General features: G+C 59.5%; 1 protein-coding gene across 2 annotated transcripts; it reads left to right on the top strand.

Moving 5' to 3' along the window:
- Window positions 1-343: 343 nt before the first annotated feature.
- RGS19 (regulator of G protein signaling 19) lies at window positions 344-15,297 on the top strand. Of its 2 annotated transcripts, none has more exons than XM_080627784.1 (6): window positions 344-440; window positions 10,309-10,436; window positions 10,583-10,719; window positions 11,979-12,053; window positions 13,371-13,605; window positions 14,790-15,297. In XM_080627784.1, exons 3-6 carry the CDS (start codon window positions 10,619-10,621, stop codon window positions 14,976-14,978), a joined length of 600 nt encoding a protein of 199 aa, XP_080483910.1. In that variant the 5' UTR covers window positions 344-440; window positions 10,309-10,436; window positions 10,583-10,618; the 3' UTR covers window positions 14,979-15,297. The 2 variants fall into 2 exon arrangements, with proteins under 2 accessions (XP_080483910.1, XP_080483909.1); XM_080627783.1 differs by lacking the exon at window positions 344-440 and adding an exon at window positions 8,081-8,185.
- The last annotated feature ends 456 nt before the right edge of the window (window positions 15,298-15,753 follow it).

Below are 15,753 nucleotides of genomic sequence, written 5' to 3' on the forward strand. Positions count from 1 at the left end.
GAGTGCTGGTGCAGATCAAGTATTAGGTGCCTGATGCTAGTACTGGGTACCGTGATGGGTGCTAATACTGGGTGCTGGTGATGGATGCTGGTACTGATACCGGGTTCTGATGCAGGGTCCAGTTCTGGTTGCTGTGTCCGGATGCCGGTATGGGATGCCTGGTGCTGGATGCCGGGTGCCGGATGCCGGCAGCGGCCGCTGGTGCCGGTCCCTGTGTGCCTGTCTCTGTGTGTGTGTTTTGACGTGAGGAAGTGCCAAAGCTGCAATTGCTTTAGGAAGTCAATCGCAGGGGCCGGGGGACGCGTGCGCAGTGCAGCCGCCCCGCTCCGCTCCGCTCCCGCTGCCTCTCCCTCTCCCTCCGGTGCCCAGCCCGGAGCAGCGCAGCGGCGGAGCCGGGGGCCGCCGGGGGCTGCGGACGGCGCTGCGCGGATGCCCGGCCCGTGAGTACCCCTCGGCCCGCACCGGGGATGCGGCGGGGCTGGGGCGGGGGGGGGGGACCCGGGCCCGCTGCCCCCTCCCTCGCCCTGCGCCCTCCCCGCTGCCGCCGCCGCTCCCCCGCGGCGGACCCCGCTTTGCTCGTACCCCCCCTCCCGGTGCATCCTCCCTTTTGCACGCTCCGAGCGCCGGGGCTGATGGAGAGCTCCGGCTGTGGCTGTGTCCGTCTGAGCGTCCGGCGGCTCCTGTCACCAGCCCCATGTGCGAGGGCTTTGGCGGGGGGAAAAGGTGAAGGGAAACGGGGGAGCAGCGGGATGCTCCGTAGGGATCAGTTGTAGGGGAGGGGGGGACCCCGAGCACCGAGCAGGGAGGGGGCCCTCCCCGCCGCATCACCCCGCGGGAGGGCAGGGCTCCGGCGAGGAGGAGGAGGAGGATGGAGGGAGGGGGAAGAAGGGGGGCACCCTCCAGCCGCAGGGCCGGGGCTTGCCCAGCCCATGGGGGGAGCTTGCAGCGAGGATTTCCCCTCTCTGAGGCCTCCCCGGCTTCTTGTGCACCCACAGGTGGGTGCTAGGGCAGCGATGGAGCATCCTCGCTTGGCCAGGATCCCTCCTTCCCATGCAGCTCCCCAAGCCTTGGTGCTGTGCCTCATAGGGAGAGGACCTGGCTGTCCAGGGCTTGGGGAGCACCGGGGCTCGGGGAGGTCGGCTGAGGTCAGGGCGATCGCGGGCTCTGGTCCCCACCGCGTGGTCCAGCAGCGGCACAGCCATAGGGTTGGTGCAGGGACCTGGCTCGGTGGTGACGGGGACACGGCTCTCCCCATCGGGATGTGACATCCAAGCATTGCCCAGCACGAGCCCATCGCATGGGCAGTGTGTCGGGATGGAGCAACTTGGCGCAGTGTCCCTGTGGATGAGGGTTGGAGAGGGCCACCCGGAGCTGTTCCACTTGTGGATCATGGCTCTGGGCACGGGAAGGCTCCCCCGGGAAGCTCCCTCTCCCCGCAGCTTCCATGAGGCTGCTCTGGCGCAGATCCATGGCCTTATTTAAGAAACTAAACAAAAAGTGTTAAGTGAGTGGGAGGGATTTCCCTGCTGCGAGGGGAGTTCATTCCCCTCTGGATGCGCCTCCGCCATCCCCATCCATAGAGACACTTGCCCCATCACGCTGGAGGAGCGGAGCCCGCGGCGTTCCCTATCCTGGTGGATATCGTTTTCCTTGGGAATACGGGTCGCCCCAGTGGGTACATATTTCAGGATAACTCCCAAGGGATAGCGCCACATCAGATTTCCCTACAAGGATTTTAGCTCCTCCGCTTCAGCCCTTCCCCACCAATGACTCAAGCTGCTAATCAAAATACAGTCGTGTTCCTCAGCAATTAAACACGCTCCACCTCAATAAGATTAGAGTGGAGAAGCAGGAATCTAGTGACATGGAGGTACCTCAATCAGGGTGCGGGTGCCTGTTTTGGTATCATTATTAAAAGCAAAAAGAAGGAGCCGAAGGCAGATGTTGGGATAACGCAGCTGAAACCCAGAGAGGGTGAGGGAGGGGAACACCTTGGCAGAGCAGTGGATGCTGAGCCTGCCCCAGCGCAGGAGTAGCTCATCTCTGAAGCGCATCCTCTCCCCTTTGCTGGTCTGTGGCTGCAGTCTCACTTTTAGGCTGGACTTGGGCTACAGCATCTTGAGTTGCAGCTGGACTCATGCAAAAGGGAACTCAGGGCTCTTCCCTCTGAGCAACAGGTCGAGGGTGGCGAAGCAGCCACCATGTCACTCCTCGGCCTCTGCAGAGCATGAGCTCAACCTGCTGTGGCTTTTCCTCTTCTTTTCCCCCCCCAGATCTTTATCCACTGGATAAAGCCACCTTGGAAAGGCAGCTCAGGAGGAGGCAGGAGCCGCGCGCTCCTGAGCCACCCCATGCTGTGTCCTGTCTTCCGCTTCCTGCTCCTCCTCCTCAGGCTGGTTCCATGCTCCTGCCCCTTGGGCCATACCCGAGCACCCCAAAAGCAGAGCGAGGCCTCGGGCAATGCTGCCTTTGTGCCACTTCTCGGGGTTCAACGCCTCAGGTCCTGCCTGGAATAACAGCGGCTTCCGGGTGAGCCGGGGCCCACGGCCTGTGCTGAGACTTCCTATTACTCAGTTCCTTATTCTCTGCACATCTCTCTAAGCATTTCCATCGCAAAAGCAGTTCAGAGAGGGGTGGATCTGGAGGCAGTTGTTTATATGCATTATTTTATGGTTACCTCTTAATCCGCGGTGAAGGAAAGATGCTGGAGCTTATCACCGCTTGCTTTCATCCCATAACGTGTTTAGATGGTGGGTTTTGCCCATGGGGAGGACAGGCTGGGGAAGAGTGCCCGACATCTTCTGTGGCGTAAGAGGGGAAGAAACTGAACTTGCTGACTAATGGGGACTCCAGCAACCCCGGCACAGAGCAGGAAGCGGCTCTGCAGTGGCCATCAGTGTCCTGGTCCAGCCGGGTCAGGGCCATGAGCATCAGGAGTTTCAGGACACCTTTCATAGGGATTGAGCATCTTGAATCCAGCTGTGCATGCTCTGCGTTGTGCTGGTCCATGAGCCAGGGGGTGAGGCCCCTGTGCAGCCCTGGGCCTGCTCCGTGGGATCAGGGGACACAGAACTGGTGGCTTTGGGGTCAAGCTATAGTGAAATGAAAACACTGGCTCTTGCTGGTGTAAAACAAGGCAGCAACCCCTGAGTTCTGACCTATCTTCACCCTCCTGCAAAGGTGCTCTCTGGGAGCATGGAAAATTCCTTCTGTCTGTTATTTCTGGGCAGCAACAGGCAGGGGAACACCAAAATCCTTTGGGGTTCAACTCATTCACTTTAACCATGGAAAAAAGGGGTTTTCCTGACAGCAGGAAGATGGATGGTGGAGCTCTGCAGCAAGCTGCCCTTCCAGTTCTCTAACCGCTTGGAAGCAGCCTCAGTTGCCTTCTGAGGGCTCTGTGCTCGGGCTGGGAAGATCCCTGGGTTTGGGGGCCCAGCTTTGCCACGCTCCTGATGTGCTTGTCAGTGCTTGCCCATTCCGAAGGCAGAAACACTGCGAAGGCTCCGCGGCAGCCATGGGATGGGTATCGGAGGAGCAGAGCCCCAGTGTCCCTCGATGCAGGCTGAGGGTGCAATATCAGCCCATTCCCGGAGCTGGAGTTCCTGCTGGTTCAGTATAGAGGGGGTCAAAGAGCCAGCAAAGGGGGTTTGGGGTTAAGGATTTGGGTTTTCCCATTGCTCCCCCTCCTGCAAGCATGAACTGAGCCTGGGCTTAAGCAGTTTCCTATGACCGAAGGCGAATGCCCAAGCAGCATTTCAGTGCAAAGGGCAGGAGAAGAGCAAACAGGTAGAGATTGGCATTAGCAGGAACCCCGGAAGAGGAAGGTAAAGCTTCAAGCTATAGCCCTGAAAACCAACAGAGCCCAAGGGAAGATGCTGCTGTGGATCTGGTGTGGGTTTGACCATGAGGAGCGAGCTCACAAGGGAGGTGTGGGGACACCGTGACAGCAGTGTCCGGCTCCTGTGTCCTCCCATGGTACAGCTGCACCTTGCAGCATCCCATGGGCTTGGCAATGGGCATCACCGAGGCCTGGACATTGGTGAGATCCCCAGTGAGGACCAATACCATGATCCGAGCCCGGAACACTTCCAGTGGCATCACAGCCTGAGAGCAATGCCCATCCAGAGAGGGATGCAGCGGCTGCCCCAGGGCTGGGGCCACCCCAACAGGGTGACAGCACTTCCTTCCTCCCCAGCATGGCCAAGCTGAACCCATCGTCCTCCTTCCCCTTTGCTTGGGGTTTAAATAAGCAGCACAGAGCTCCCATTGCCTGTGATGGCTGGGGCAAGGCAGAGCATTGCTGCTGCAGCGGTGGCAGTGAGGCTGCTGTGACTGCAGCACAGGGGTCACCCGCATCCCTTGGGATGCTCCAACGTGTTAGGTCACCAAATCCCCCTTGCCGTGGATATTTGCCTGCAGGACAGTCTCCTGTGGGACGCATTCTGCTGTCCCTCACTGTTTTAACATAGGACAAAAGTCTGATGTGGAAGTTTTCTTACTGGTACAAGTGAAAGCTCAGCTCTGCAAGCTCTGGTCCAGGGATCCGTGGTGGCACTGGGTCTGGGGTGTCAGCCCATCCATGGATGTTCACATCCACCTGAAGCCAGACCTCAAAAGGCATCCATCAGGGCTGTCAGTGTGCAGGCAATGGAGCCCACAGCATAAACCCAGCGTGCTGCATTTAGGGGTTGTCCCCCTGGTCCCCAGCCATTGTGCTGGTGTAACCCCAGCCTGTCTGGTCCCATCACTGGTTGAGCCGGCTGCTGGCTCAGCCCTGCCCTGACCACATCAATGCTGCGTGGGGCTGTGCCCTGGGCAGGGAGCGTGGCTGAGAGCAGGGCCAGACCTGTCCTTGGCATGACTGGACCCACCGGCTCCCAACCCTCCTCCCTGTGCCCGGCCGGTGGCTCCGGATGCAGCCGGTGGGGTTTGGTTTCGTGCTGGGGCTGGGGAGGAAATCACCCCTTGGTTGCACTGGGGAGCACTCGGAGCTGCAGTAAGTGACCCCTTTGAGCCGCTTTTCCCTTCCTTTTCATCCCAATCCCGGCGTGATTCTCTGCCTGGTTCCTTGTTTCCTTGGAAGGGGCAATTCCTCACCTTCTTATCCTCAGTCCTCCTGTCATCCCCATCCCTAATTGCCACTAATGCCCCCTCCTTTGCCCCCTAGTCCCCAGCGGGATGCAGTGCTGCCCGTACTGGCATGCACTGGGATTCGGACTCATGGGCTGGCAGCACCACATGAGCACAGAGCATCCCACCACCACCATGGCTCAGCTCTCGCTGTGGCCACACCGATGCCATACCCCTCCTTTCCCTCTTCCCTCCCATCGTCTGCTGGGCTCCATCCATGCGGTTTAGCCCCTGCTGGGTATTGATTACCGTGATCTTTCTTCTCCTTACGCATGGATCATTACCAAATGCTTAACAGGAGTTTGCCTTCACAACGCCGCGGTATGTCTGCTAATAGAAACATAATTGTCAGGGTTTGCCTGGTTAAATCCCCAGCTGATTGTGACGGGTGCTATTTTTATGCTATGAAATAATTAACTCCGTTTCAGTGCAAAAGGGGCCGGAGGGTGGGCACTGGCAATGCTGTGCCCATCGTGGCTGTGCTGGGACAGAGCTGTGGGTCCACTGGCCTCTCTGCAGCAGATGATGGAGAGGTTCCTGTGGTCCTTTCAGTGGGATTTGGCTTGGAGGATGCTCAGTGTAGGAATACAGGTGAGGAGAGGACAGGGCTCGGAGGTGCAGACCTGAGCATCATCAGGACAGGTGCCCATGGGACTATTGGCTGTTGTGAAGGACCAAGGAGATGCTGGGAGACGCTGCAGCATCTCCCAGTTCCCATCACCAGGACCCATCTTTCCAGTCCCAGGGGACAGCAGACAAATCACTGCAGGGCAGAGGCACCCGCTCGCCTGCGCCACGTGCATGGGCACGTCCGTGGTGTTATCAGTGACACGTGCTCGGTGGGTGTCAGGGATGTGGCCACATGAGCACTGTCACTCCCTCATCCCAATGTGACCAAGGGATCCAACCCGGCCAGAGCCTATAGCACCGGGGTGAGCCCAAGCCGGGGGGGGGGCTCGATGCCTTTAATCCTTCTCTAATAGAATGCAAAAGGGGGTGGGAAAAGACTGGGTTAAATATAGCTCCTAAAGCTTCCTGTGTGCAGGCTGGGGCTGGCTGTGGGTTAAGGCTCCGTGGTGTCTGCCATGGGGTAACCCCAGCAGAGCATCACCAGCCCCTGCCACCCACCCAGGGCTGGCCCACGTCTGGTTGTGCTCAGTGATTGGTTTCAGCCTAATCTGGCACGGGTCAGAGGGAGACAAAGGCAGGGAGGAGGAGGCAGGGAGGCTGCTGAACCCTTATGAGACACTGGAGAATCCAGCAGCGATGTGCAGGCAGCCAGGGCTGCTGAGCTCTGCTGCACTGATCCAGCGTGGCCGGTCTCACAGGGTGCTTTACAGCTCCTCCTATGGAAAGGGGCTGGATCCAGATCTGGTGCTGTTCACATCAAGGCAGTGCTGGTGTGTGGCAGGGGCTTGGCTGTGCTGGCGGCTTGGCCGGGGTTGGGGTCTCCACCATTACCAGGGGGTTTGTGCATCACCCCCGGCTGAGCGATCCCTATGGATGTCTGTGATGAGCAACAAGGCCGCTCTCCGTTGGGTGACAGGGACGTTTCCATCCGCATGGGGTGGGCTGGGGACAGCCGCAGTGTGATCCGGTTGGTGTTTGGGTGCTGGGATGTGCGGTGTTGGGAAGGGAGGAGATAACGGCTCCGTGTCCACAGGGAAGTGCCTGCGCCGAGCGGGGCACTGGGCCAGGCTGATAACGGGCACATGGCACAGCCGGGTGCCCTGGGGGAGCGTGCAGGGGGACGTCAGCATTCCCCTTCCTCTTTCTCCTCTCTTTTCCCTTTTTCTCCCTCTTTCTCCCTTTTTCTCCCTTTTTCTCCCTCTTTCTCCCTCTTCCTCCATTTTTCTCCCCTTTTCCACCTTTTTCTTTCCTTTTCCACCTTTTTCTTTCCTTTTCCACCTTTTTCTCTCCTTTTCCACCTTTTTCTCTCCTTTTCCACCTTTTTCTTTCCTTTTCCACCTTTTTCTTTCCTTTTCCACCTTTTTCTCTCCTTTTCCACCTTTTTCTCTCCTTTTCCACCTTTTTCTCCCCTTTTCCACCTTTTTCTTTCCTTTTCCACCTTTTTCTTTCCTTTTCCACCTTTCTCTCTCCTTTTCCACCTTTTTCTCTCCTTTTCCACCTTTTTCTCCCCTCTTCCACCTTTTTCTCCCCTCTTCCTCCCTTTTTCTCCCCTTTTCCACCTGCATTGATGCCCATGTGAGTGAGAGGCAGCCACCAGCAGCCACCATGTCCCTGTGTGGTCCACTGATGTAGTGCCAGGGCTGGACCCCTCCACCCGCAGCGGTGCCGAAGGCAAACTCAACCAAGGCAGCAGAGGTCGGGTGTTTGATTTCTCTCTCTGTTTCTTCTAAAGGGGAAAGAAACCCAAGCAACTTTGTTTGTGAGTCACTCTTGGCCGATGGAGCCACACTCCTCAGGCTGGCACATCCCCGGCACTGGGGTGATGCTGCTGGGAGGCACTGTGTGAGGCTCTGACTCAGCCCAGCCCTGGGTACCAGCCCCTTCCCTCGCTGCCCATCCTCATCCCTTGGGGATGCCTGGAGCACAGCATGGAAACCACCAGCAGTGAGTGCTGGGGACGAGGCTGTGCCCACCATAGGGATGTATCTGCCCATCACTCCTTGCTTCCTTGCCCATGGGGTTGGTGCCAACACTGATGTGCCCAGACTAACTCTGAGCCAGCACCGTGCTCAGTGCCAGGCCTGTCTCGGGACTGCTTCAGTTGTCCTCATGCCTGTGGAAGCCACTGGATCCAAGGGACGGGAAGCACGAGGATGCCCTGGCTCAGCCGCCGGTGGCACCCGCTGTGCCCTGTTGGGGTGAGGATTGCAGCCGGGGCTTTCCCAAAAAAGGCCTGAACTCTGGGTTGCGTTTGCCACTTCCCTCACCACTCCCTTTCCTGTGAGAGGATGTGCTCAGGGCCTTTCTCTTTCTCTCTTCTCTCCCGGCTCCCTGCCCTCAGAGCAGGCGATGCCGCGCTCCCCCTGAGCCGGCCGGGGTCACCCTGGCTGGCACCGGCCGCCGCGGGATGGCCGAGGTGCAGGTATGGATGCGCCGGTGGCATCTCCCCTTGGATCCCCCCCTCCAGCCGTGGCACAGGGTCTGGTGCGCACCCAGGGTTGTGTTGGAGTGTCCTGCACCGGGTGGGCGCTGGTTTGTGCTGGGGATGATGGGGAGGGGACACCACGCTGCTCACAGCATCATCCCCATCAGGGTGCTCAGGGAGGGGTGTCATCCCCATGGCCGGTACTTGCCATCACCTTGGTTTCGTCTGTGTGTGGACGCTGGTGCCACATCTCCCATGGTGGCTGGCACAGGGTGATTGTGGTGCCTGCTTTGCCCTATGTGCGCAAGGCACAGGGTGCTTTGTGGGGGGGGCAGCCCAATGGAAGGGCAGGCTCCCTTTGACAGCGATTTTGGGGAGCTCGGTTGCATGGGGGTCCCCTCTCTATATGAGGAGAGGATGAGGTTGTGCCATGCTCAGCATCACTGAGCGCATGAGCTGGGCCTGTGGACACCAGCGCATGGGGAGCCCCACTGCGGCCCCTGGCGCCAGGCAGTGATGGCAAAGGCTCACACAGGGTTCGGGTTAAGGGGGCTTTTGGGGTGAGGAAACGTCCCCTTTTCGTCACCCTTCCTCATTTCACAGCCTCACGTGTGCGCTTCCGCCTTCCCCGCGCTGCCCAATGGGACTTCCTTATCCGCTGCCCCTGCAACATCCCTGCAGCCCCCGCTGTGTTGTGGGTGCTATGGGGGTGCTGAGGGGTGCAAAACCAGCCCTGGGGGTCCACAGTGTGGTGGCATTGCCCTTTAGAGCCAACCTGGAGCTGGTCCTGCCTCCTGGCCCGGTGCTGAGTGCACCCCACATGCATGGGATGGGGATGCTCCTTGCTTGGGGGATGCTGCTCCATCCTGATGCCTCTCTGGGGTGTTCTGGCTTGTGGGTCTGCTCTGGCCAAAGCCAAGCAGAAGCAAAGAGCCTGGAGCAATGCCATGTGCTGTCCCCATATCTGTGTCCCTCTGGCACCCACCATCCGGGTGCTTGGGGATGGGCTGGGGGGAAGCAGGGTTTTCCCAGCTTTAGGATTCCCCCCTGCTCGCCCCATTCCCACAGCCATCACCAGTGCCTGTAATTAGTGCTGGGGTCAGACGGAGCCGAGGGCAGCACGGGGGGGACAGGAGCAGAGGCACTGTTGAGCCGGTGACAAGGTCACGGCCGCGCTGCCAGCACCCGGGGCTATAAATAGGGACAGTTGGGAGTGAAACGTGGACTTGCTCCTTTTTGGTTCCTGCAGGAGCGATGGGAGCCAGCAGCAGGGTTGGGAGGGCCCAGGGCAGGAGCTCCTGGAAGGCAAAACCAGGCACAAGGCACCATGGGCTCAGGGGACAGCCCTGTCCCCACTTGGGACCTGCATCCCGGCTCCATCCCTCTTGCAGGGCTCAGACCTGAGGTGATGGCCCTGGGGCAGCTCGACACAGGGATGCTGGGGCTGAGGCACATGGGACTGCACCCTGCTCCTGCTCCTTCTTTCTGGCAGGTGAAGGGCTGCGATTGCTGCCCAGGATGTAGAGGTGGACGTGACCACATCCTCACCATCCCTAGGTGGGTGCTAAGCCTTGGTACCCAGCACTGCTCCTGCCCAGGAGCATCCCCGTTCCAGGCTGGACCAACGATGCCTGCAGGGACAGGCAGGGACAGGCAGCTTATGGGTGCAGTGGGACCATTCTGCTGTGGTGCAGAGCACTGGAGTTGGCACAGAGCGAGTTCTGTTTTGGTGCTGGGCGCTGTGAAAACTCTTCACCCCCCATTTCCTTCCACTCACATGATGCTGTGGAGCAGCTCTGACTTCCTCATCCTGCGCATGAAGGCACTGGGGGGGTCCATTGGTGCTTCCCCATAGCACAGGGCATGGCTGAGGGCTGAGCCCCACACCCTACGCAGCCCCACTGCGGGGCTCAGCAGCACCACCAAAGCATGGTCGGGGTCCTGGGTGAAGCGTGGGGCTGGCAGAGCATCCTCCACCGTCTCCCCTCCTCCTTTCCTTTTCACTTCCTTTTCTTGCGCTGTGCCTTTGCTCGCTGCCCGCGCAGGGCTCGGAGCAGCCCCTCCAAGGCAGGGGTCCATTGGTGATGGTAACGCAGTGCCGCTCCTCTCCCTCCCCACAGGCTCCATCCAGGAGGCCGCAGGGACTTTAGCCGGGGGCTCACCCGCGGGCTGGGAGGAGCCCGGAGCAGCAGAAGAGCCCCTGGAGCACGACCCAACCCCGTCCACCGTGTATGAGGCTGGGAAGCAGGTGAGGAGGTGATGGCCCCGGGGCCGGCCAAAGCGGGAGCTGGAAGTAAATCACAGCAAGTCACTGCATGGGGGTCCCTTGCGCTACTCCATGTGCTTACATGTGGCTGGGGACGGTTGCGCTCATTCACTGTGTGCCCGTTCCAGTACGCAGGACCCGCGTCCGCAGAGACACCCCTTCCGATGTCCCGGCATGAGGCTTCTCCGACAACGGTGCAACCCGCCAGCAACCACCGCCCCAACGCCTGCTGCTTCTGCTGGTGCTGCTGCTGCAGCTGCTCATGGTATGTCCCCCCGCCGCCTCGGCGCTGTCTCGTATCCAGGGGTCCCTGGGATGCGGGGGTCACTCGTGTGCTGCTCGTCCTCCATCCTTTGTGCAGCACCGAGCGCTTGGATGTGGCTGCTGCCCGAGCAGGCGCCTGGGTTTGAGGGAGAGGGGGGTCCCACAGCATCCCTGGCTCCTGGGTGCAGCGTGGTCTTTGGGTGCGGTTTGTGGTACCCACACCACAGGCAGCTGGGATGGAGCCGAGCCTCCGGGATGCTGCGTGCTCACGATGGGTTGGGAGCTGAGAGCTGAAAGGTCAGGAAGGGTGTGAAGGTGTTTTGGAGCAGATGGGCACAGTGGTGGTGTTGCTCTCCCTGGTGAGTTCAGGTTGAGCTTGGCTGAGCACTGTGTGGGCAGGAGGGGTTTGCTGCCTGTTTCAAGCAGGGAAGGGCAGGAGGGCAGGAGGAGGGCTTCATGTCCATGCCCAGCACTGAGCTGCCTTCTCATGGCTGCAGTGCTCTGCCCAAAGTGGATGGTCCATGTCCATTGGAGCCCTCCCAGGCCGCTCTGCCTTGGAGCAGCAGGAGCAGAGTCCGGCACTGCCCAAAGCCAAGGATGCAACCCGCCAGTCACCTGCATCTCCCATCCTCTCCGAGGATCCCCAGCTCCTTATTCTCTGGATAGCCCAGATTTTGGAGAACTCATCTGCTCCCTCCCTCCTCAGCATCTCCCTGCTCCCACTGCCGATGCCTTTGGGCTTTACAGCCACTGACAGCACTGAGCTGAAGCTGAGCCTTGTGCAAACCCAGCACTGGTGTGTCAGCCCCATCCAAACCCCCACTGGGTCCTTGGGGCCTCCTCTCACCTGATCCCATCTCATGACCTTGCATTTACACAGCAGCAAGGGCATCCTGCCCCTAACATCTCCTTCCAGGGTGCTGCTCTGAGCAGCGTGACCCTTCCCTGTGTCCCTCCTCCATCTCTGCAAGAGCCTGTGGGCAGGGATGGGACAGAAATCCCTCCTCATGGAGCACACAGTGACCGGTGCCAACCATTCCGGGACTCACTGAGCCCCAGGGGTGCTGTGAGCAGGGAGGTTCTGCACATCCCAGCCACTCCGGGCGAGCGGGAGCGATGGTGTCGCAAGCAGGAAGCGCTGCGGTCAGCCTGGGCACTGAAGTTGGAGGGCCTGAGGGAAGTTGGCTGTGCCGGGGTGAGGGATATGGGGTGCGAGTGCGTCCCCAGCGCCCCTGACTACCTTTCCATGTCCCCGGTTAGGAACGAGGACCGGGAGCGAGCGTGGAGGGCGTCCCGGGAGACCAAACTGGAGACCATCCCAAACTGTGAAGCCTGGTGAGTGCCGCAGGGTTGGGTGCACAGCATGGTCCCCATTGCCTCCATCCATGGAACCCAGGTCCATATCCTGCCTGCTGGCACACGCACATGAGGAGCAGGATCAAGGCACCAGGATTCAGGGGGTCCTGATGCTGTGTCCCTGGTTCCCAGCAGGAAATGGGAGCATGGAGCCACTGGATGCAGCTCTCTGCAATAGTGGCCCTTGGGTGCCTTGCACAGGGAAACTGAGGCACACAAGAACCTCAGGAGCTTTCAGGCTACATCCGAAGGGCAGAGCCTCATCCTGCCCTTTAAACCCACCTTATATCCAGAGGGATAGGAGGAGACGGGCTGTTCCTTTGGGATCAGCGCGCAGGTACCACAGGACACAGTGTAGTTACTCTGCACCGAGCACCCACCCCCTGGGGCACCCTCCACACACAGCCCAGCACCAGGCCCAGCAGGGTCAGGCATGCTGATTAGTGCTGACAGTGATTGCTCCTGCCCTGCTTCAGCAGGTAATGAGCGTCTGCTCCCTCCTTCCCAGCTGTGAGGGGTGCTGGGCTGATGACAGCCCATCCCTGCTTGGCTCAGAGCGTCAGGGAAGGGCTTTTGCTCCTTCTTCTTGGGTCTGTGCAAAGCCAGCGCCAGAACAGGTCCCAGCTTGGGATATTCAGATGAGAGACACCAAGAGCAGCCTCTTAACTAAATGGCCTTAAAGCTCATCCACCCCTGCCACGGGCAGGGACACCTTCCACTAGAGCAGCTTGCTCCAAGCCCTGTGTCCAACCTGGCCTTGAACACTGCCAGGGATGGGGCAGCCACAGCTTCTCTGGGCACTCTGTGCCAGCACCCTCACAATAAAGAACTTCCTTATATCTAACCCTGAACTTCCCCTGTTCCAGTTTGAACCCATCACCCCTTGTCCCATCGCTACAGTCCCTGATGTAGAGTCCCTCCCCAGCATCCTTGTAGATGGATACTGGATACTGATACAGACACTGGAAGGCTGCTATGAGGTTCTCCAGGCTGAACAGCCCCAATGTTCTCAGCCTGGCTCCATACGGGAGCTGCTCCAGCCCCTGCTCATCCTCGTGGCCTCCTCTGGACTTGCTCCAACAGCTCCATGTCCTTATGCTGATGTCACCAGCACTGCACACAGTGCTCCAAGTGGGGGTCTCATGAGAGCAGAGCAGAGGGGTAGGATTAGCTCCATGCAGGATGGGCACAGGGGTTCAGGGATGGGACTGGGGATGCTCAGGGATGAGCCATTGAGGAGGGGGAACACTATGGCCATAACTCTGTCCCTTTGCCCTCTCCGGGGGGACCCGGCAGCGCCAAGCCCACGCCAGAGGAGGTGCGGGGCTGGGCACAGTCCTTTGAGAAGCTGATGAAGAGCCCCGCGGGCCGCAACGTCTTCCGGGAGTTCTTGCGGACTGAGTACAGCGAGGAGAACATGCTCTTCTGGCTGGCGTGCGAGGAGCTCAAGGCCGAGTGCAACAAGCACACCATCGACGAGAAGGCCCGGATGATCTACGAGGACTACATCTCCATCCTCTCGCCCAAGGAGGTATGGGGCAGAGCTGCCGCAGGGCTAAAATAGGGCTGGGAGGGATGCTCCTTAGAGTCGTAGAATCAACCAGGTTGGAAAAGACCTTTAAGATCATCGAATCCAATCATTACCCCCGTCCACCATTAAACCACGGCACTGGGAGAGGGTTCTGGTCCAGCTCGGAAGCAATTTGGGGATGAGGTGGTTTGCTTCATGCTTGTGTATGGATGGTGGTGAGAGCATCCCCGGGATGCTGCCGGCAGTGGGACCCAAGGGCCTGGTTGTGCTGCGGGGCTGAAACCTCACGAGGGCACCAGCGGGTCGAGGAGATGCCGCATCCCAGCTCTGAGCATCCCTGGAATGGGGGCATCGAGGGTGGGAGCAGCCTGAACCCCGTCCTTGTGCCCAGCAAGGGGACATGGGGACGACATGTTAAAACTGAAACAGGGGAAGTTTAGATTGGATATAAGGAAGAAGTTCTTTACTGTAAGGGTGCTGAGGCACTGGAATGGGTTGCCCAGGGAGGTTGTGAATGCTCCATCCCTGGCGGTGTTCAAGGCCAGGTTGGACAGAGCCTTGGGTGCCATGGTTTAGTGTGAGGTGTCCCTGCCCATGGCAGGGGGGTTGGAACTGGATGAGCTTAAGGTCCTTTCCAACCCTGACTATTCTGTGATTCTATGACCCAGCGAGCTCCCTGCAGCTCGCCCCAAAACACCCTGGCTATGGTACAGATATAGTCTGGAGCACACTGTGGTTTTCCATGTCTGGCTAAAGTGCTGCATTGATTCCCAATGGCATAGAATCCCAGACTGGTTTGGGTTGGAAGGGACCTTAAAGCTCTTCCAGCTCCAACCCCTGCCACGGGCAGGGACACCTTCCACTGGAGCAGCTTGCTCCAAGCCCCTGTGTCCAACCTGGCCTTGAACACTGCCAGGGATGGGGCAGCCACAGCTTCTCTGGGCACCCTGTGCCAGCGCCTCCGCACCCTCACAGGGAAGAGCTTCTGCCTAAGAGCTCATCTCAGTCTCCCCTCTGGCAGGTTAAAGCCATTCCCCTTGGCCTGTCCCTACAGGCCCTTGTCCCAAGCCCCTCTCCAGGTTTCCTGCAGCCCCTTTGGGCACTGGAGCTGCTCTAAGGTCTCCCCTTAAGGAGCCTTCTCTTCTCCAGACTGAACCTGTCCCTCACCCCCTGTTTCTGCCCAGGTGAGCCTGGACTCGCGGGTGCGGGAAGTGATCAACCGGAAGATGCAGGAGCCGTCCTCGCACACCTTCGACGATGCGCAGCTCCAGATCTACACGCTCATGCACAGAGACTCCTACCCTCGCTTCCTGAACTCTGCCATATACAAAGCGCTGCTCCAGAGCGTCTCCCACTCCTCCTTGGAGTCCTAAACGGGCTCCCAATGGCCGCGGGGATGCCGGTGGGGACACAGTAGCCAAAAGGGGGGGGTCTCAGTGCCTTGTCCCTGCTGGCCCCCTCCTAAGTTTTTAGCCTTTTACCTAGGAACCATCACCCCGGTCTCTGGGCCACCCTCCAGGACTGTCCCCAGGGCTGGTGGCATCTGTACTACTGAACCCCTGCCCTGTCCCTGGCTGGAGCGAGCTGGGAGCGCGCCCAGGGCCCGGCTCCCTCCGCATCCCGTTTGGAAGAGGTCACTTTATCCCATCTCCACCACACGTGGGGCCACGGCACGGCCCCGTTTCCCACCTGAGACCCAGTTGGGGGCTGGGTTGGGGGGGTTGGGGTGGGGGGAGGTCGAGTGTTGGATTCTTTTGGTTTGGTTTTTTACTTTTTATTTGAAATGCGCTTTTTTTGTTGGCTTTTATTGGGGTATGGGGGGGGGGAGGGGGTGACCAGCGTCTCTGTACAGATAAAAACATGTCAGGTTTACATGCTCCAGCCTGGTGGCATTCCCGATGGATCTGAGGGGCTGGATGGGGCAGAGGGCAGGCAGCCCCTGCCATGAGGCTGCAGCTCCCCTGTCTCTAAAGCTGCTGCAAGGGATGATGGGGCCATGAGGACGCACTTGGAGGATGGCAGGGGGTACCTGCACCCTCACTTCATGGACATCAGGGAAGGGGAGAACATGGATGCAGCTGTTATCTCCCCTCCTGCACAAGCCCACTGGGAAAAATCACAGGGAATCATGGAATGGTTTGGGCTGAA

This window comes from Psittacula echo (assembly GCF_963264785.1).
Source record: "Psittacula echo genome assembly, chromosome: 12".
Taxonomy (NCBI): Eukaryota; Metazoa; Chordata; class Aves; order Psittaciformes; family Psittacidae; genus Psittacula; species Psittacula echo.

Excerpts from the sequence above, each read along its gene's own strand:
- RGS19 (XM_080627784.1), top strand. The coding sequence starts at position 10,619 with ATGTCCCGGCATGAGGCTTCTCCGACAACGGTGCAACCCGCCAGCAAC. Across the intron at positions 12,054-13,370 it reads ATCCCAAACTGTGAAGCCTG|CGCCAAGCCCACGCCAGAGG; the intron begins GTGAGTGCCGCA and ends GGGACCCGGCAG. Across the intron at positions 13,606-14,789 it reads CCATCCTCTCGCCCAAGGAG|GTGAGCCTGGACTCGCGGGT; the intron begins GTATGGGGCAGA and ends GTTTCTGCCCAG.